General features: G+C 39.3%; 1 protein-coding gene across 1 annotated transcript in view; it reads left to right on the top strand.

Moving 5' to 3' along the window:
• The first annotated feature begins 12,376 nt into the window (after positions 1–12,376).
• tmem164 (transmembrane protein 164) overlaps positions 12,377–21,186 on the top strand; it is a 24,477-nt gene continuing 15,667 nt past the window's right edge. Inside the window, exon 1 of the mRNA XM_022745869.1 lies at positions 12,377–13,229. Coding sequence (XP_022601590.1) covers positions 12,792–13,229 — 438 coding nt within the window. The 5' untranslated portion in view covers positions 12,377–12,791. The remainder of the gene's footprint in view (positions 13,230–21,186) is intronic.

Below are 21,186 nucleotides of genomic sequence, written 5' to 3' on the forward strand. Positions count from 1 at the left end.
CATCCTGCAAGCAAACATGCACCGAGTGCAACACAGCAGAAACTGAGTGACAATAACGAACTATACCACACCTAAAACCCATTAGACAACCCAATACTAGATTATCTAGAGCCCATTAAGGGAGGAACGGCACCAGCTGCCATGTGGCCATTACCTGACAAAGAACCTCAGATAATTGAGATGGAAAAATCTAAACCCAGCACTCCAGTTCATATGCAACAACAAGTAACCACGTCAGCCACTGCATGCAACAGATAATTATTAACTATAGCACATTAAACTTGCAAAAATTACAGGTTTGAAGTGAGTAATGTCTCCCCATGTAATGTTATGCAGTGTTGCTAAGCAGCTGATGACCCCATGTACATGGATATGAGTTTAAGCTGCCAATAAGTGCAGTGATGTGTGGCAGCAGCATAAACTGTGGGACACACAGCACTTTAGATGTAATTATGATATAAGAAAACAGTAAATGAAGCTGTCACATTAGCCCGTTACCTTGAGCTCTAATGCTGAGGATGAAGTCTATGGAGAAAATGTGATTGTGACAGCCCAGCTTGTTTCTCATGAAGCCAATATTACAGGAGAATAATTAAGTGAATGAACTCTGCACATGACAACAGACTTGCTCTTTTTTAACCTCTACTAAAAACCTTTTGTAGTGAGCCAGAAGCAAAATCCTCCAAAACAACAACAACAATATGCTAAGAGGAAAATAGCCACGAACAACCCATAACACTTATTACATTTGAGTCATGTTGGAGTCAAACATGAGTAGCATGAAAGCATCATTGTGCACCTGTGACCCAATACCAAAGGCAAGAGCTACAAAAACCTCTCTCTCAGTAAAAACCAATGCAATTAGAGCACACGGGCAAATGACAGCAGTAGAACACAAGAGCAACGAAGTGACCACAAGTATCTGTGTGGTAGGAAGAGCAAACAACCGGCAGCCATATTGTCAAGTGCATAAACAAGCTGTACAGATAAAGTACAAAACTCTCATGGTGTTTGTGGCTTATATACTCAGCTTACCTGGTCGAAGTGAAGCTGTGATACTGGGCGTGAAGACTTCTTGAGGGAGAGTCGCCTTGGTCCCAGGCTGCAGACAGGATAAGAAGGCCCCGACCTCTTCCCGCTTGAACCTTGTGTTTGAGGCGACAGGTGACTCAGGTGACAGGTGACAATGTGGCAACATCCACAGGGAGAACAGGCCAAGGCGGTTATTCCTCCACAACACCGTCCTGAAGACACGGTCGCTTGCAGGTGAGCAAAACACTTAGTTGCTAAGTGTTAATAGTGCTAACGGCACAATTAGCTTGCTACGATATTAGCTAAAAAAGCTACCCAAGTTCAAATGGTCCGCCATTTTTCTTCTTCTTCTTCTTCTTCTTCTTCTCTCGGGCAGATTGGGCACGGTTTGGTACATTGCAGCGTCCCACTGGCGTAATGACGTAATTGCTACTAGTTCCCGTTATTTTTTTAATGGTGCGTTCGATATTCAGGGCCACAGCACGGATGTATTATAAGACCTTATATATAAATATATATATATTTATAATACATTCATGGGCCACAGTCCTAAAACTACATTTCTATTACCCTAGTTTTCCGCTACAGCGCCACCTAGCGAATTGGTTAGACAGGGTTCACATTGTTCGACACAAGGATATCATGCATAGTGTATGTAGGCAGCTAAGTTTAGCATGAAGAGTTCACTGCTTTTGTCACATTTACTGTCACAGTAAAAGCACGTGTTACTAATAACATTGTTAAAGATGGCACCTTTGTATTCAAGTCATGGATGTATTATGATTCAAGTACTCCCAGTGAACCATAAATAATAGAATGCCGCCATCATTTATTTTATTAGCACCTGTGCTTTTACTGTGTTAAAATATATTCCGTGAGAAAGGAAAACAGGGACTAACTTACGTTTACTCAAGTATTAGTATTTCCCTTTTATATTTGTAAATGTAGAATTGTGCTTCACTGTATTTCAGAGGGAAATATTTTCCTCTGATAGTTACAGACAGTTGTGGTCCACAGAAGTGTTCAAAGTAAAGTCACAGAAATTAAATTCTAATTTAAAGTAAAAGTCTTGCAAACAAAACTTTACCTATTGTCCACCACTGATTATGGAGGCTTTTTTAATCTCACTATCCAAAGATTACAAGTTAACTGTCTTTATATCTCCAGATAACAGAGTAGTTTTCTCATGGTATGGTTTTCTCGGTTAATTATCTCATTATCTGAAGAGAACAGATGATAATACTACCTAAGAAATACTTTCACTTAAATAAAGGATCTTAATTTGTCTTCAACAACTATTAAAGTCATATATCGACAAATCTTTACATTTCCAACTATCTCTCAAAGGCTAATTGGACTAATTTGAACATCTCATTGAACAGCGTGTAACTGCACCAACCATCCTCAAATATGGCAGGAAGCATATTAGTCCAAGGGATTAAAAGATATCTCTGATATTTAATATTTCTGATAGAATCACAGTTACTAACAGTTTTATCTCCTGATGATTCAAATTTGATGTAAAAGACATCCAAACTAAGCCAATCAAGTAAAGTAACATTAATAAAACATGTATATAGTGGTGGTTGTGCAGGGTACGAATACTGTTTGATCCCATTTGTACATGATCGTTTTCAACTTTTAGTCCAGTGAATAATGTGAGAATAATAACCTGCATGACTTCACAGTGCCTGTTCATGGTGGGAATTGTTTTTCTGTCAATAATATACAGTCTAGACCTCTTCTATGTGAAAAGTGTCCTGAAATAACCTGTTATGATTTGGCACTATATATTAAAAAATTGGCTTGACTTGACTTGACATCATTTGGACAAATGAAATAACCTTTTCTTTTCTCAAGAGCAGAACAGCATGTCAGTATCTGTAGATTACAGAGTCACATGTGGTCTGTATAAAACATACACTACAAGTAAAGTATGGACAAATAGGCAATAGGTCAAATATGACTCCAATAGAAGTGAAAGTTGTTTAGTCAAATTTTTTCTTGAGTTAAAGTACTGGAGTACTTTTAAAAATAGTATTCAAAAGTACATTATTTATAAGAATACAATGTTGTATTGTTCCACATTTACAGAATCTAATGCCTCTGACAACAACCTGCTGAATGAACTGACTTATTGTATAGAACCTGTAGAATAAGAAACTTGTAGGATATGCTTCAAAGACTATATAAATGACCATAAACACAATTGAATCAACAAAAGGAAAAGGGAGCTATTGTCATTTACATATTTATTTATTTTTAGTTTGTGATGAGGTGTGGTCGTGGTAAACACAGCAAACATTTCAAACTAAATGAATCTTTCTTTATTTCTAACCCTTCAAACACAGACCTCAGATCAGACCATGGTCTCCGATGAAGAATCTTCTGCCTCATCTTTATCTAACGTCGCCACACAGACAGCTTCAAACATGGCTGACGGTGGAGGAGTTGGCTGTGATTGGTTTTTCTCCTGTGATGAACACAGTGTATGGTCTATCACATTTTCAAAATAACAGGAAATTCATTCCACTGATGAAAAACTCCTTCATAGAAATGAAGTGGAGTTAAAAGTACAATATTTGTCTTTTAGTGTAGTCAGTGGCAGATTTAGATACGGGCAACATGGACATCTTGTTGGGGGCGTCACATCACGTCAATGATGTCATGTCACCATGTGGATCAAAGCGGGCGCCCTTTCTAGTTTGTGCAGCTTCTACTGAGAAGGTCTCCTCCCTCACACTCAGAGGTGGTGGTAGATGGGGAGGGGGCGGGGGGAGTTTGCACTCCTATCTCTGTACAGAACTAATGTAATTAGTAAAATCAGTCACAGCAGGAAAAGCTGCCAAATAAACACAATTCATTCATAATACTGTGAAATCATATATATAAATATATATATAATTATAATATATATAATAATACATATATAATTTTGGTACTAACTGATGATGAAAGCAAGAAAGGTCAGGGTTCAAATGACAGTTGTGCAATTTAGAATGTGTGTGTCTTGTTTGAAGTGTGTAATTGTGTAACAATAATAATAATAATAATAATAATAATAATATACTATCAACAGGTCGGTCACAACAGAATAATAATAGTAAACATCACTTTCACCTGCCATGTGATTTATTATGTTCTTTTCCACAGACATCATGTCCTCTGATACACTGTGTGGTGTGAAACTTGACTATCTAGCATTTGTTTACTTTCTTTTCTTTTCCCTCCAGGCTCCTGTACTTTGATGACACCTTGTTATATTAGCACTCGCCCCGTTTGCTGAACTTCAGCTCAGCGTGGCACTTTTTTCCAAAGCAGATACCACTTGCCCCCAGTGCTTGCTGCTTTTCTGCGATTAGTTCAGGTACTAGAACCCTCCAGGCAGATACTTTGCCTGAAGGGTTTGTTAAGAGCAGGCTTTTGTGGCTTTGTTGTTAATTAGGTTGCTTGTTTTGTGTACTGGTGAAAATAACACTTGAATTGTTTGCATCCATGTCTGTTTGCTGCCACTCTAGATACACAAGTGTTCGACTACGTGTATTTACTGAGAAGTAGTAAGTGTTTATTTGAAAAATAGTGAAGTGTAATCAACTCAGTGGAAAACTTAATGAAATAGTCCATTAATAATAAGTAACCAATGATATATAAATGTAAATATTATGGTAGTATAAAGAGAGATAATAAATTAACTAGCAGTACCAACTATTACTGTGCTGTGCCCTCTAGTGGCCAAAGAGATGTACACTGTGTCATTAGTTTGATTCAATTGAAGGTGGTGATTTAAAAGGTCCCGAATCAAAGAAAGATGAGAACAATCCAAACAATAGTTAAGATCAGCTGCTGGTCTTAACTCTGCAGTACTGCGTCAGTTACAGCAGCAATATTTGGTAGCTTTAAAGTTTGTCAAATCCTGTTATAAAATTTGCAGAAAACAAACAATTAAAAAAACTCTTCTTCAGGCTGCTTTTGTGAAGGAAATGTTTATAGTGAAGGACGTGCTTTAGCTAATGTTGTTGTAGTTTCCAACAGCTCCCATTAGATCTCACTAAAGAGTCAAAATTTGCTGATTGCACCTTTAAAGGAGCTATTTGTTAGTTTAGCTATTGCTACATAGCTAACATTAGCATTAGCAGCTGCTTACTTACCAGTCTGGAGGAAACGTGATGAGTTCAGCATCAAACTCCCTTCCTTTGTTCACCAACATCTGTCTCCAGAGGTGGAAAACAAACACCAATGTTAACTCTTGTCTCTGTCACGTCCTTTTTTCTACTGATGTAAGCATGCTAACCAGCTAGCCCCGGCCCGTTTTGTCACTTTCTGACAGCGATTCACTGTAGCTTCCAGACTGTCCTGAACACGTAGCTGCACAGAGGATGTATTATAACTTCTTTTCTTGTAAACGCAACAATGGCTGAAGCTCTTCTCAAGCTACAATCACCACCACCCGCTGCCGGCAGCAAACCACATTCGTCGACAGAGAAAATGTACAGATATCCCCTTTAATGGCGCCTCCATTTTGGTTTGGGGTTTTAAGGATTTAACCTCAGAGAGTTCAGCCCCGTGACCACTGAATACAGCTTTACCCAACACCTGGTGGTATTACACTGAGAGCAATTTATTTACTCAAAATTAATTTGTCCTGAATCGATGACTCATTGGACGTCCTGGTCATTTAGAGCTACTACTGTGTAACAATGATGTTCAGGATTTAAATCTGAGTTTGGATTTTTGTTAGATGTCGTTACCATGTCTCGTTTCACCGTCCACTGTTTGAGTGAAATAAAACTACCAAAATAATCTTTATAAAAGGAAACAGTTGTTCTAAGTGCTTTTTTCTCTAGAGTTTTTTGATGGTTTGTCATTTTATCTGCCGGGTAAGAGATTGCCTCATAATCTCTGATGATTTCTCAAGCATACAAGAGCAGACCGACTGGTCTAAACATTACAATGAGGCAATTCATCTGCCTTTCAGTTCTGACTGCACTCTGCTGCTGCTGCAGGGATGAGCACAGGCCCCATGGCTTCAGACTATGGATGACTAACAAATGGGTTTGGAAATAAATATGTTATGACCTGAAGAAAACTTGGAGAAAAGTTTACTTGCATACTTTCTTGCCTTCAGTGAGGAGGAGACACTGGATACACACAGATGGGTATTTAAACAGGACAAACATTAGACAGACATCAGTGGAACATCAAATGACTGTTGTTGTAATGCCGCAAAATACAATGAACTCTCAATTTCTGAAACACAGACATGACTCGACTCTCCTGAAACCTCTGCAATTATTTAAGATTTTCTCTTTAAATGTTCTGGGTTTCATGTGAGTGAGTTTGAACAGATCCAGTTGTAGCAGTGTAGCTGAACATGGAGGTGATTAAAAATCTGCCTCTACCCCTCCTTACTGTATCTCCTTTAAATTCTACCCATGATTTTCAGCTCGGCTTCGCATAGATTAGCAAGTTAAAATGGACTTTGTTGGCATGTCTCTCCAGCTGTTAGCGTACTTGACAGTTGTGGTACATTAGATTAGCTGTGGCGTGGAAAGCTCAGATGCCCTGCAGTCAGTATGGGGTATCCTCATGGAGGAGGCGACTCAACAGCTGTACTTGTCCTTGGGAAGATAACCTAGTAAAGAGCAGCAGAGACAGAGAGGCAGCGGAGACATTTTATAAAGGTGATGAGAGAAAATGAAATACAGCATATTGTAGGTAATAAGAAAATGGACCGGTCCTGAATTTTAATACTTCCAGCCACTTGTGTGGCTTATCGGAATGGCTGGAGGATTCGATTGCAATAAGATGAATTACATTAACATATAACTCAGAAGTAATACTTTCTTCTTTTCCCACACAAGAAACATATTGTTCTTTGCCGGTCACTGTTTAGATTGCTTCTCAGCTCTGTCTGACGTTTGTGTTTTACAGATTATATTGTGCCTCAGTGAGCTATGCAGAAATTTCGGTTCTGACGGTGCCAACCTCTTCAGTTTGGGTTTTATTGTCTGTGTGCCTAAAGTCAGCCCACATCACATCTCCTGAGATGGTACCCTGACATACTTACCCATTCAGCTCCCTTCCTCAAAGCCCCCCTCTCGTCCCCCAGGAGATGCATGGATGAGCAAGCTTATTCTCCTTGTGGGGTGTTCCCCATGCATGACTGATGTTTAGATTAATATCCTTGACTGATTCCTGCTCTGCGGTGAGGAGAGGAGCAGGCCTATCAGAGCACAGCCACCCCCTCAGGAGTCCATTGATTTTCGCACCATTCTGACAAACACAGACCTCCTAGACTCACAAAATATTTTATCTGTTGTCCATTTAGATGCCGTCTCCTCGGGCCTCACTGTCCACATCTGCTTTTATACAATAGCTCTTTTTGTCCTTCACCTGTGTTAGTAAATTAAGCATGCTGCCAGCTTATGTTCACCACATCCTCTCAGGAATTAGTTATTTAATTATATCTGATATGTGAATGAAGAAAATGCACACAAATACAAATGTGACTGTTTCAAATCCTCGTTTATATATTTTATTTTGTAATTTTGAGCCCAAATAAAGCTGCAGCAAAACTAATCTTCTGTTACTGTCTGCACAGTAAAATGATTGAATCAATATTTAATAGAGTATATGACTTAACAGGCCAGAATTAAAGAAAACCAAACAAAGCAATAACAAGAACCATAAAGAAATAAATGTAAATAAAAAAATCAGCATGGACATTTATGTTAAACTACAATGACTTGCATTGATTTTTAAATCATGGGAGTTCAGATGTGGTTCATCAGCTGCACAGTGTTGATTTGGCTCCAAACTCTTGTATTTGCAATGTGACACTTATTCTATGACAGTAAAGTAGTTTGCAGCCTCTCATATTAGTGCACATTAAACAGCTAAAGAGCCAGAGCCATTTAAACAATTGGCCTAAGAAGGTTAGGATTTGCAATAAAGTGGTGCTTTTTCAAATATCCTCCAAAGAGCCTCATGTGGACTGAATGCTAAAAACCAAATAGTGAGGAACAATGGTAACATCGCCCCCTGCTGACTCTTATAAGACCAGCTCCTCCTCTTCAAAGAGGTTAGAAACTGCTGGTGGGTGATTCAAATTCAAAATGAAAATTCATTTTATGGGGATAGTGATGTTTGTGTTGTGTGTCCAGGTTTAATCTCACAGTGTACACAACAGCAAAGTACAAACTTTACAAACAGCACTGACAAGTGTGATACAGGACTTTGTGCATCTCTCTCTCTCTGTGTGTTTGTGTCAGACATAATCCATTTCTATATTTGAACAGGGGGTTGATTCAGTGACAACACTTTGCTCATAATTTTTGCAGCGTGGAGAGTCAGAGAGTGAAACCAGCTTTGAATCCTAAAGCTTCAGCTTGACTCAGAGCTTAAAAACTGACATACAGTTCTGTATGAGCTTAACTTTTTTTTTTTCCAGGGACAATTTGTCTTTATCATGGATGTAAAAAATCAGTCAACAGTCAATGACCCACCCCAAATATTATTACGGCATTGAAGGAGCACAGGGATAAACAACAATTAAAGCCTGAAATTGGCCCCAGGCTAAGACTGGGGGGTGGGTGGGGGTGGGGGGTCCCCTGGTCAACATTACAAAATATATCTAATAAAACACAAAACCACAATAGAATAAATATTAACATCAGACTGTGGAGTATGACAAGTACATGATGAGCACTCTGCAGCAGAATCAAACAGATAAAGTGTTTCTGACCTATGGGTACAGTTACACATGGATTTTAGAGAATAAATAATCAAAATTATGTGTTCCTCGAAACCCAAGCTAATGATTAGAATGACAGCTTTTTGTTTGAAAGAGCTGGTGAGCAGAAATACTGCAATGATATTTCTCCCTACAGGCAGTCATCCTCTACTCTAAATTAGCCTCGAATGAACAAACAAAGGACATTAAAAAATAAAAAAAATTTCTGTGACTGAAGCTGCTGTTTTTCCTCCACATCCAGCTGTTCCTCCTCAGTCCTCTCTGTCTCCAACTAATTGGCCTCTTTCCACCAGACAGCATCTCGAGCCAGGAGACCGGCTCACTTTTTATCCCTCAGGATCACGTGCTGGGAGGCCAGTTGACCTTCGTTCTGCCCCTCTCCACATCCTCAAGAGAGGCCTGGACTTTATAGCCCACACTGGCTTGTAAACCGAGTCAGAGTGTTTTCCCTTATGGGAGTTAGAGAGCATACTGTGTTACCCTTTTAAGAACCTTGAAAATGGATTCAATTTTATTTTTCTGGGCAGCAAGCGGTGGGAGGGAGTCTGCTGATGTGACAGTTCCCCTATCAAAAGACAGCGGGTTCTCTGGTTTCTGAATGGAGGCTTGACTCACCTCCGTCTTCAGGTTGATTATTTTTCTGTGGCTTTAATATCCCTTAAAATATGAACCAAAATAATGTGACTGAAGCGGTCACTTTGGATTGGTCAGATCAAGTCAGCTCTCAGGTCCATGGTGACACTCTGTACATCTGCGTCTAAAATAGAAACCAATGGTAAAATGAGTCACATGAATCTTGAAAAAATAAGACTGTGCTGGACGGAAAAACCACCATCATCATGTCCATATAAAGCTAAAAGGAATAAACTATAACAGGTTTGTATGTCCCAAATGCGGACAACTAGAGCAGAGTGCCTGCAGTATACTGGTTTATTTTATGATGCCAACACAAAAGACTGAACTGAATTGGTAAAAGAAATCCACTGGGGAGGTGAGGCAGAACAAAGCCCATGAACAGAAGTCAAAACTCAAGAAAATCCAGTGAGGAAACATGAGGAGTTACAGAACAAGAAGCACCAAGGAAAACCGAGGAAAAACTCAACAGAAGTTCACCAGAGCAAACAGGAGAACAACAGATGGACAGAGACAAGGAGAGACTAAATACACACCTGGGAGGGACGGGTGATTGAACACAGGTGAAACACATGAGGGTGGGGCAGACAATCAACAAGGAGGGAAACACAAGACAAAGACAGGAAGTAAAAACACAGTGGACACATAAGGAACTCTATAAAATAAAACAAGAAATAATTCAAAAGCCCAAACGAAAAGTGTCCATCAGGGCAAACAGGACATTGTCTTAAAGTCTGCTGTCCTGTTTTTACACTCAGTACACAACCAAACAGGAATGTCATGTTTCCCTTACTGTGCATAGTTAAACAGTTCTGGCCACAATTACAACATTTCACCTCGGAGTCGTTTGCACTCAGACTGCTGGACCTGCTTTAAAACAGGCTCCGTATACACTGAGTGCTACACACAACCCCACACTAATGGAATTATGTCAGCGTGAAACCAAACATTGGCCAACCAGAGCAATGCACTGTGGGAAAAACATTAGATGCATCCCAGTGGTTTTCACTTCTCCTCTTTTCTCTTCCCTCCATGTCGGTCCATTCCCTGCAGCCTTGTTTAATCCACTGTATCTCAACTTGCGTGTTTGTGAAAAAAAAAATTTTCATGAAGTGCATCCCAAACCAATTATTGTGGAGAGTGTGTACGTCACCACCCCCTGCTATGATGGAAACACAATGCCAGTTGACCATGGAGGAAACTGGCTCACAAACAGGTTCATGTGGACTTTGATAGTTTGTATTTAGTAATTCACTTCAATCAGACTTTGCTCCCTTTTCCTCACATAATGAAGTGATTTCAAAGTAAATAATTCCCATCATAATCCAAATCCTACACCTTCTTATTGCTGTGGCCCTTGATCATCCATTGTTTGAAGGCTATATGTGATACAGTAATCTCCAGTTGTCATGAAGTTGCAAGGACAGTTGAAAAGACTAATCAAGTGGAGGAGTGACGTGTTAATCAATAGCCCTGGTGATGGCTGTTCCTTCCAACAGTAACGAAGGTGTTCCACAGTGACCCATTCTTTTATTGGCTAATCATTAACTGTAAAATAATTACAGCATATCACGTATGACTAAAGAAATTACAGCTGCCACAAGCGATCTCCACAGTTACGCATTACTTTCATATAACCTTTTTTTATTACAATAAAATGGCCAAAGTTTATATTGATGGTGGCACTAATGGTTCTCTCATTTGGAACTATCCACTTGCACAGAAAATACTGAGCGTTTAAAGCTCATGTTTTATGGCTATACTTACCAGTCATACCATCCCCATAATTAAAGGGAGCAGCTCAAAAAGAATTTGAGGTCTCTTTTAAAAGTCTGAACTCCATGAATCCCTAAAACCTGGACTGTGCAGATAACAGATGGGCCTTTAGGCAGAGATGAACAAGGAGAACACACACTGCTGTCAGTCAGAGATGGATGTTCCAATAACATCATGGATAAAGCATTTCATGTATTTGGTTGTAATTACGACCTTAATGCCAATATCAAGCAATGGGCATTGCACTGAAATAACTGTAAGTGGCTTACAACGGTGATTCATAAACGTGATGAGTCAAGGGCTAAATGCAGGATGAAAATCATTGTACAAACTTCTGTATAAACTTCTCTTGCTACGTCCCAAGAACCCCATGTGTGAATCACTTTTCTGTATTGCATTGACCAGAGTGACTGTCTATACTAAATATATCTATCTGTGTTTAAGGAAACCTATGAGCAAAATAACTGTTATTATACAGTTTCTCATTACTCCAACATGAGGTGAAATTAAAGTAATACTCTGGCTGAAGAGCCCCTATTCTGATGAAGCAATGGAGGTTTAGAATAAAAACATTACTCTGTTATGTTTGGTCCAACCTTTGTCACTATTGTTACAGTTGTCTTCACTTGTTTTGTTCTCACTTAATAAAAAAAAGAATAGAAACATTTCCATGTCTGCATTTACTGACAATTACTACTTAAACGCAACAGCATCACAGAGTCGGATTCTTCATGAACGCACCATCGCAAAGCATCACATGTGGTTGAAAGTCCTCCTTGGTTTTACAGGATCACTTTATGCCCGCAGATTTGACTCTCAGGCAGTATAACGTGTTAGGTTAAAGTGACCCATGAAGTATATAAAAAGAAATACGTTTACATCCGTTAAAATTGTATTTGAACAGATAAAAGTCTGAAACACCAACTGTGAATGTCACGTTTTCAGCCTCATTATATCAATATCTTAATTTTAATGTGTGCACATTGCTGTTACAGCGAATAATTAGTTTGGCTGTTGAATAAGCAGGTTAAGTGGCCTGCTTTGCTTACTTCCTTTAGTAATTGATAGTTTCTAGACACAGAATATAATAATTTCCCCACTGAATATAGCACAGTGGTGTTTTACAAGTGTACTAATTGTACCCTGCCTGACAGACCAGACTCGGGGCAGAGAAAAGGAACGTTGCTCCGCTTGTTCAGCAAGGTGGGCTCGGAAGCTAAGCTAGCTACCTATCCGGTGTCGGCGCTGTTGCTAACACACCCTAACCCAACCTCCAGCGAACTGCGTTGTAGCTCGATAGGAGCACGTAGCTAACGTGCTCGCTTGCTTCACATGATGCCGATGCCAGTCTGAGTGTGCACGCTAGCTAGCGTAGTTGCTAATTGTGAGGAAGAGAGAGGCTTGGCGCCACCACCACTACCAGCAGCAGCAGCAGTGACACGGACAGTCCTGACTTCAGCTCTCTCCCGCTGCTAGCCGGAGATCTCCCCCCGCCTGTGAATGAGGTAGTTACAGCTAGCTACAACACACCGAGGCGGCGGATACATGACTACCTCTGAACCACGACACGAGCTACGAAAGGGAAATCTTGCAGTTCATGTTTCGCCAAGAAGTCAGTGTGACGTCTTTTATTCCATCTTGTTCGTATCTTTTCCAACACGAGAAGAGGAATATGTCCAGATATAACATATACAGCCTGTTGGACTGGATCTATGGCGGGGTGGACCCGAAGTTTGAAGGCAACGGGGGCCCCGAGTGTGCCGCCTTCATCGCGCCCCAGCAACGCGTCAGTGAAAGTCTGGTCATCGTCCTCATCTCCCTGGTGGAGATTGGCGTGGCACTGAAGAAGATAAACCTGTCCAAAGAGCTCAAAGTGGTGGGAAGGGACTGCGTACGGACGAAGGAGGACAGTCTGGGCAAGAACCTGTTGCTGGTTGCCCTCTGCATGACTTTTGGAGTGGAAGTTGGGTTCAAGTTCGCGACCAAGACTGTGATATATCTGCTGAACCCGTGTCATGTCGTGACCATGGTGCAGGTGAGGATGACACTGCAGAGCTGAGCTCGTTTAGACTACGTGTATTTGTGTGCACACCCTGAATGTGTCTGACACCCATTTAAAACACCAGCCTGAGTGACAGTAAACTGACTGTGTATAATTAGTTTTATTCTCATTCTCATCAGCTACATACCGGCCTGACCTCACCCTTCTGCAGTATGGTGGAACTTCTTCTTTAAATCAGTGTTATGAGATACATGTCAACATGCTTTGATATGAACTACTGCAGTTTTTAGTTTAGTTTTTCATTGGCTCTCTGATGTGTGTCCAGGTGGCATAGTGTTCACACAAGGTTTTGAGTAGTTAGCTTTTTTTGTTTGTTTATCTTTGATCTTTTTCACCTCTTAACCTGCTCAGACAGTCATCCAAAACCTGGCTGCTATCATCACACTACCATCAGTGATAATAATTATAATACATTTTATTAATAGGCCCCTTTCAACTCACTCAAGGACACCTTACAACACACAGCAGGAAAAAATAAATTAGAATAAATGTAATTGCATAAAAAGGAAATATGATTAAACGCTGGTGTTGGAGTGAAAGAGAGGAGGGAAGTTTGATGAGGTGTGTCCTGATGTGGGATTTGAAAACAGGAAGTGAATCAATAACAGGGCAGATTTGTGGAAGAGAGTTCCAGAGTTGGCTGAAGGCTCTGAACCCCATGGTGCACAGACAGAGGTACAGAGAGAGTAATGGAGGAGGAAGTAGATCAGAGACGAATAACAAAAAGAATAAGGAAAAGATTAATACATTTAATGTAAGTTACTCAAAAATATGACAGAATAGCAAAATAGTAATGATGATGATAATAATAATAATAATAATAATAACAATCACAGTGGAAACATTTGAGAGTGAAAAATAAAAGTTGGAGTCTTGTTTTTGAGACTTCATTGGACAGTAGTCTCATCTGTGTTGGGGAGGGCATCCGGACTGAAATAAGACCTGTTGTTTCATGTGCAGCCCTGGAGCTGTGCAACAAGAGCTGGGCGTCATCTGATTTGAAGCCATATGATTGTTTATGACTGGAAGAGGCAATTTTATGAAGGCCTGTAACGCTACAGAACCACAGTCAAGTCTAAATTTATAACTGCACAGACAGCCAGTCCAGAACTGATTGATGCAGAATAGAAATTGAAGTAGATGATTATTTTGTACAGAGGTTCTCAAGGGACCAAGAGCACTGTTGCCATAGGAATGTACAGCACCTGTGTGTTTGTTTTGTCCACCTCTTGTTTGTCTGACCTTCACGGTGCACAATTGCACTGCACAGGTCACGGTGACACGACACTGCCAACTGCGTTTTAATGAGCCGGATCATAGAGGTGAAATATGGAGAGCGCGTTGTTTATTGATGTATTCTTATTATTTGACATTACATGGAGGTAGAGTGATAGCCAGAGGACGTTGACGAATTACCGGCTGTGATGAAGAATTGACTGAGGGTAGCAAAATGTCCTCAATGTGCGCTGACCAAGGTTAAGATGATCCTCAGCAGGTATTCCTCATGCATGTTGACACTTCAGTGTGACCAGAGGAGGACGTTAAAGAAATTAAACAGTGTGATTTGTGGTGCAGTTTCTCTTTCACTTTTTAAAGTGTTGTTTCTATCAGCAGAGTTTGCTCCAGGAGTTTATCTTTTGCATGGAGTCCGGCCAGGGGCCTGTAGGACCGCCTGTGGGGCCTTCATTCCTGCTTTGTTAAATGATGTTTGTCAGCTTGGTGCTGCACTTTAAGGATTCTTTAATATGTGTTGGCCAGTTGACAGCTTATCAGTGGTTTATTGCTGTGAGGATGTTTCTTTGATCAACTGTTTGTATTGACTTATCTTATGATCTGACTCCACTCAGCAGGGGCCAGATGCATAAATGAGGCGTACACACAAAAATCACATGTACGTCATTTCCTGCACGTAAACTGGTCTTTATACACACAGACTGTGTCGCCTCACTCTTTCCTTCGACCATTTGAACACACGGTTCTCCAAAGTGATCCAAGTTACCCTGAAAATACAAAATAAGCCGAGACATGTAAATTAACATAAATAAAACCAACTTCATGGAGCTTCATTCATTATCATCATCATAAGTTTTACAATTTAGATAGATAGATAGATAGATAGATAGATAGATAGATACTTTATTTACTCCCCTAGGAGATAAATAAAGTATTTATCTATCTAAATTTATAAACAGAAATAATTGTTTGTGCTCAATGTTTCCTTCAGCATCTTTTAACATCCTTATTATTTATTGTGAGTCATTCTATAAACTGTTTGATACTATTTTAATATTGACTAATCACAGTGTTTGAGCCTCTGGAGCCTCGTTAAGACTCTCGAGTCCCAATAAATTAAGTTCAGAGTAAAACAGGACTTTACATCAGAGTGATGGTACTAAAGTAAACTGATCAGTGAAATTCTTCTTCTTCTTCCTCGTCTTTCTTCTCTGTGTCTGATCACTTGTGGTGGAGACGGTGTTTTTTTATACAAACTGATTGATTAAGGGAGAGTCTTCATCCATTTATTGGGGATTGTGGGAGCGGAAATGAGGCTCGTTCACATGTGAGTGAGATTTATAAAGAGGAACCACGGCTTTATAATTCTGATGAAAAGAGTGTGTATGAATATTTCTTATTTTGTGTGACACATATTTTTAGTCATGAATCTACAGTTTTATTCATCTGGTCTCTGGTCTTCATCAGAATTGGTGGATCTGCGGTTTATGGGTGTGGTACATTTTTATTCTATTTCATAACCGAGGCAAATCTCAGATCCAACCGTGAGATAAGGATTGAAGAGAGTGGCATGTCTCCTTTTATCTTGTTCATCCAGCATCTGGAAACGAGTGAGAAGTCCAGAATTATTAGTACGTTTTGTGGGCTGAAAAATCATCAGCAAAGTTCCCATGGTGCTTTATGAGATGTTTGAGTAACCAGTATAGGAGTCTCCCACCACCACTTGACTGTGTTGCTGCAGGTTATTTACCTTTCAGTATCTTTATACAGCAGCTTGTTTGCTTGAGTGCTTCATTAACAACGGTTATTAATACATTCTACATAATGTATTTTAGATTGAAGATCAGTATCAGTATTAATAGATTGTAATAACCAAACACCAACAGATCAGTGGGAAACTTTGTCGTTTGCTACAAAAATGTAAATATTGAATGGAAAGAAATTTCACAGCTTTTCAGTAAAATGTTGTGTTGGTCGTGATTGAAATATCTGATGGTGAAACGTGACGTTTTGTCATGCACAGGGTGACAGTGTCAGTCACAGTTATCACACATATTGGAGCAAACGTCACTCAGTCCAGGGGGAGAGAGCCCCAACTCAGCGTCTGATGACTGATGAGCTGGTGTTTCACATCTGACAACACAGATGTCTGTGATTTCTTCCTCAGCGTGGAACAAGAGCGGCACAAAGACAGTGATCCGACTGATCACTGACTGATCAGTTTACTGTCCCGTGGATCTGGTCGGGGCTCCATAAACTAACAAACAAAATATCAGATGTTATGTAGGATGGATGTGATGGACACATCAGGGTTATTGAGGTGTAAGCATTGGTTTAACAGGTGTAATTATCAGTCAAATTTATATGCCACATGAATTTTCTTAATGATTGGTGATCATGTTCATTATTGAGATATTTTGAACTTACTTTGCAGATGATTAGGTATATTCATTGGCGGACGAAGCTGTTTTGTTTAGATGCTGGATTTGATCTGTAGGTAGAGAACCAGAGGCCATTGAAACAGCTGTCACATGAACGTGTCAGGACTCTGACTATGTATCTGCCTGTTTTTACTTCCACACCAGGAAACACAAATCTGATCTTCATGTTGATATCTTACGTGTTTGAATTGGCCAGAGACACTGATCATTTAAAACAATTATAGCTAATTACCCCCCTTTTGGTTGGTGGGTGAGGATAAATAGCGCTCCAGAAAACAATCGCTCATCGTTCGTCAAATCAGGCCTCAGGCATTTCTGCAGCAGCTCTGAATGGGTTTAAAATACTGTAACACTCCAGCATTTAACTTAGACTTTATGCTTTGTCTTTGCTGCATTAAAACACCATACTGTTAACAAGCTGCGTGCAATCATTAAATATAACCGCATTTATCAGCTGAAGCAACAACATCCAGCAGAGGAGATTGTTGACTCAGTCGTTCAGATTAAACTGAAGGCACTGAAGTGAATTACTTTATGACCCCACTTATAAAAAAGGAAGTACGGCTTATCAGTAATGAGGTTTGTCAATCTATAAACAGGCCATTTATCTTTCTATTTCAACAGGTTTCCTCCTCATCTTGAAAAATCTTTGTCCAGTTACAGCTGTGCTTTTACTTTGAAATTGCTGGGCAGCAATGAGGGAAAATGCTGGTGCTGCGTCAGAGAACAGGAAATATGTCTGCATTATGTTTGAGCCTGCTGTACCTCCAGATACATTTATATTTGAGCAGTAAAAGTAATAAGAGAGAAAATACCATTAGAGTTAACAGCATCTTTTATGCTGCAACAGCGTTGAGGTTGGTTTGACTCATAACTGTGATTGTCCATGTGGAGAAAGTCCCATTGTCTAGAGGCCGGTGCACAGTGTTGGATGTGTTTTGTTTTGTCTCGCGATTCATTATTCAGATGATGTTAGTGACTTTATCATGTTCTTGCATCAATGGACAGTAACTGAAAACTATTTAATATGCACAATGACACGTACAGTTGCCAGTTCTGTCGCCATTTTAACTGAACAACTGTGTGTGTGTGTGTGTGTGTGTGTGTGTGTGTGTGTGTGTGTGTGTGTGTGTGTGTGTGTGTGTGTGCAAAGCGTTCAAAGTTACAGAACAGAGAATATAAAAGCTAAAATGCTTCTATATATATATATAAAAATATAGGCATTTCAGTCAGATGCATTTAAAATCAATGACAACTAGAATCACCTCCTCATGGTTGTATCCTTCCGCCACACAGACTAGTTCCAGGTTACATCCCTGTTTAAAATCTGAACCATTTGGGTGAAATTTATTCATCATTTCTGTGTGAAGTCTTGAGTAAAGAGTAAAACGTGTTTTGTGAGGTCACACTGACCTTGACCTTTTCAGTTCATCATTCATTGGTTGCATACTTGAAGAGGTTCCTTCAAGGCGTTACTGAGAGATCACGTCTATGAGAACGAGACGGACGGACAACCTGAAAACAAAACGGCTCCTCTGAGGACAGGTCATGCTGGTGCAGAGGAATAAAAACCGTTGTTATGGCGAAACACAGTGCACAGTGTTGAGGTAACAGAGTAATCTCTTTTTTTTTCATCTCTTTAATTCACAACAATAACAGATGAATCTAGTCATGAGCTGTGTTAGACTGTGATACGTCCTCAACAGCCAGAAGTGAAAACTCTTCAGAACAGATTCACCAAGTTCAACCCAACAACAAACCAAATGAAAAGGTTTCACTGATCACAGACAGAGGATCAATAGACCTGAGGACCTGACTTCTGCCTCAACAACTCTCTTATTAATGATGAACTGAGTTGTTTATGACCTTCACAAAACACACACAGTAACTGACCAGCCTGGTTTCTTTTGTATCTACGTCTGTAATAATCCTCATATATGGAAAGATGATGAAGGTAAAGAAGCATCACAGAGGAAACTAACATCAACGAGCAGCAGCTGGTGACTCCACAAACGCAGTCAGCACCTAATTAGCCACCAGTGAGTTATCTAGAGTTTCTTGTACCTTTTTTAAACAAAGTTTTAGTTGTTGAATAAATTGAAGGTCAAATTCTGTTAAAAACTTACTCAGCAGGTTTTATTGGCAGATCTGGCAACAAGGAGAGTAGAAGCAGATGGCAGGAAATGCCAGCCCACAAAATACCAACATACTGAAAAGCAAATGTTTGCTCAGTGTGAATAATCCAATCAGTTGGAGGACAGGTCATCTTCTCAACATCTCTAATCATTATACTGACTTTAGAAATAAACTATCAGTACCACTCTGCATGTTTAATGTATAAGGAGTTTGTACCAGATAAACACGCGCTGTCTATCTGATAAAATCCCAGGCTCTCCTCTTCCAGTGAACCCATCACTGGATTATAATGTGTAGTATTAGTCTGAGACAGCTGTGTGTCAACACTGACATGGATTACTTGATCAGTGTTTCATTGTGGAGCAACAGGCGCCACCAGTCAGACGAGGAGCAGCCTGCTCAGTGATCAGCATGAAATCCATTTGTGTGTTAGAGATGAAGTGAGTGCTGGAGCTCAGCGTTATGTTGCTGTCGGAAACAGGGAAGTATGTTCTCACTTCACTGAGAACTGTGTTCACATGCAACTGTTTTGCATTATCAAAATATGGTGTGGGTGAAACGTAATGACAGAGTTCCCTTTATCGCCTCATCGGGTCCGGTTCATATTTAAATCTACTCTCAGCTTAGTGTGTGGGTTTGTTCAAGCTGTAGGAGTCGGAAAGTGTTCACCATTAAATAAATAAGAAATTATGGAATAAATAATGAACGACTAAAACTCAATTCACCAGAATTAAATCTGACTTTATTATCCTTGTGGAAATAACAACAGAGTTTTATTGGGCTTCTTTCATTTCAGTACAAAAAGACATTTATTCAAAAATCTGTTTTTTATTTCATTTTTCTGGTGACATTTTTTATTTTATGTCATGTTTGATTCGTAATGTCACTTTTCATTACAGTGGTGCTGCTGCCTCAGTGGTGACTAGCTGATTTAGAACAACTTTAGCATTGCTGTTGCGTTAGCTAACAGAAGCTAACAGGCTAAATCTGGCAGCAGCTGTTGAGCTTGCTGTCTTAGGCTGCGTCCACACTACTACATTTTCATTTTTGTTTTAAAACGCTGTTTTGATCTCTGTTTTAGCTCCATATCAGAAACTCTAACCCTAAATCACAAACCCAGAGTTTTCGAAATAAAACAGCTCCAGCATAGTTTCCAAAATAAAACGGCTCCAGCAGAGTTTTCAAAATAAAACGGCTCCAGCGGTGTTTTCAAAATAAAACGGCTCCAGCAGAGTTTGTCTTTATCGTGCGAGAGGGCAGTGACGACACCACTGTCATCTACTATACAGCAACATGATATAAAAAGAGCCATAAAATAAAAGTGTCATTGGTTATGAAATATAATATGAAATAAAAACCAACTAAAGGAAAAAGGGTCATTTTGAAATAAAACATTTCTATCATGAAATAGAAATGATCTCTATAAAACTTAATTCATATAATTAATTCATGTGATAATTTATTTCATAATCTCCTTTTTATTTATTTAATCCTGAACATTTTGAGACTCCATATTAGAGAACTTTGTGTAACTGGGTTGATGTCTCTGACATGAGACAGACCTTACAATGACAGTAATGATCCTTCTTAAGAATTTACAAGGACCACAACCATCATTTATTCATAAAAAAAAACATTTTAATGGATTGTTTTAATCCTTGGAAATAAATATGAACAGTAAGGAAACATCTGATTTTTAAAGTAGATAATAAAAATAGAAAGAAAACAGATTTAAGATATATATATGTATTTATATATATACGTATATATATATGTATATATATATACGTATATATATATGTATATATATATACGTATATATGTATATATATGTATATGTATATATATATATACGAATATATGTATATATATGTATATGTATATATATATATGTATATATGTATATATATATGTATATATATGTATATATTTTTTAATCCTTTCAGCAACCACCATCCACCACTCTCCAAATCTCTGCTCTCCACTCTTTACATCTATCCACTCCTCCCCTCTTCTCATTTCATATCCATCTTGTTTTCTTCCATTAGGATCACCAAAATGTAAAAACCAGCTCCCTGGATTTAATTTCTCAGCATGTGACATGTTCTTAAACGACAACA

Source organism: Seriola dumerili, unplaced genomic scaffold (genome assembly GCF_002260705.1).
Source record: "Seriola dumerili isolate Sdu_G_001 unplaced genomic scaffold, Sdu_1.0 BDQW01000091.1, whole genome shotgun sequence".
NCBI classification, from domain to species: domain Eukaryota; kingdom Metazoa; phylum Chordata; class Actinopteri; order Carangiformes; family Carangidae; genus Seriola; species Seriola dumerili.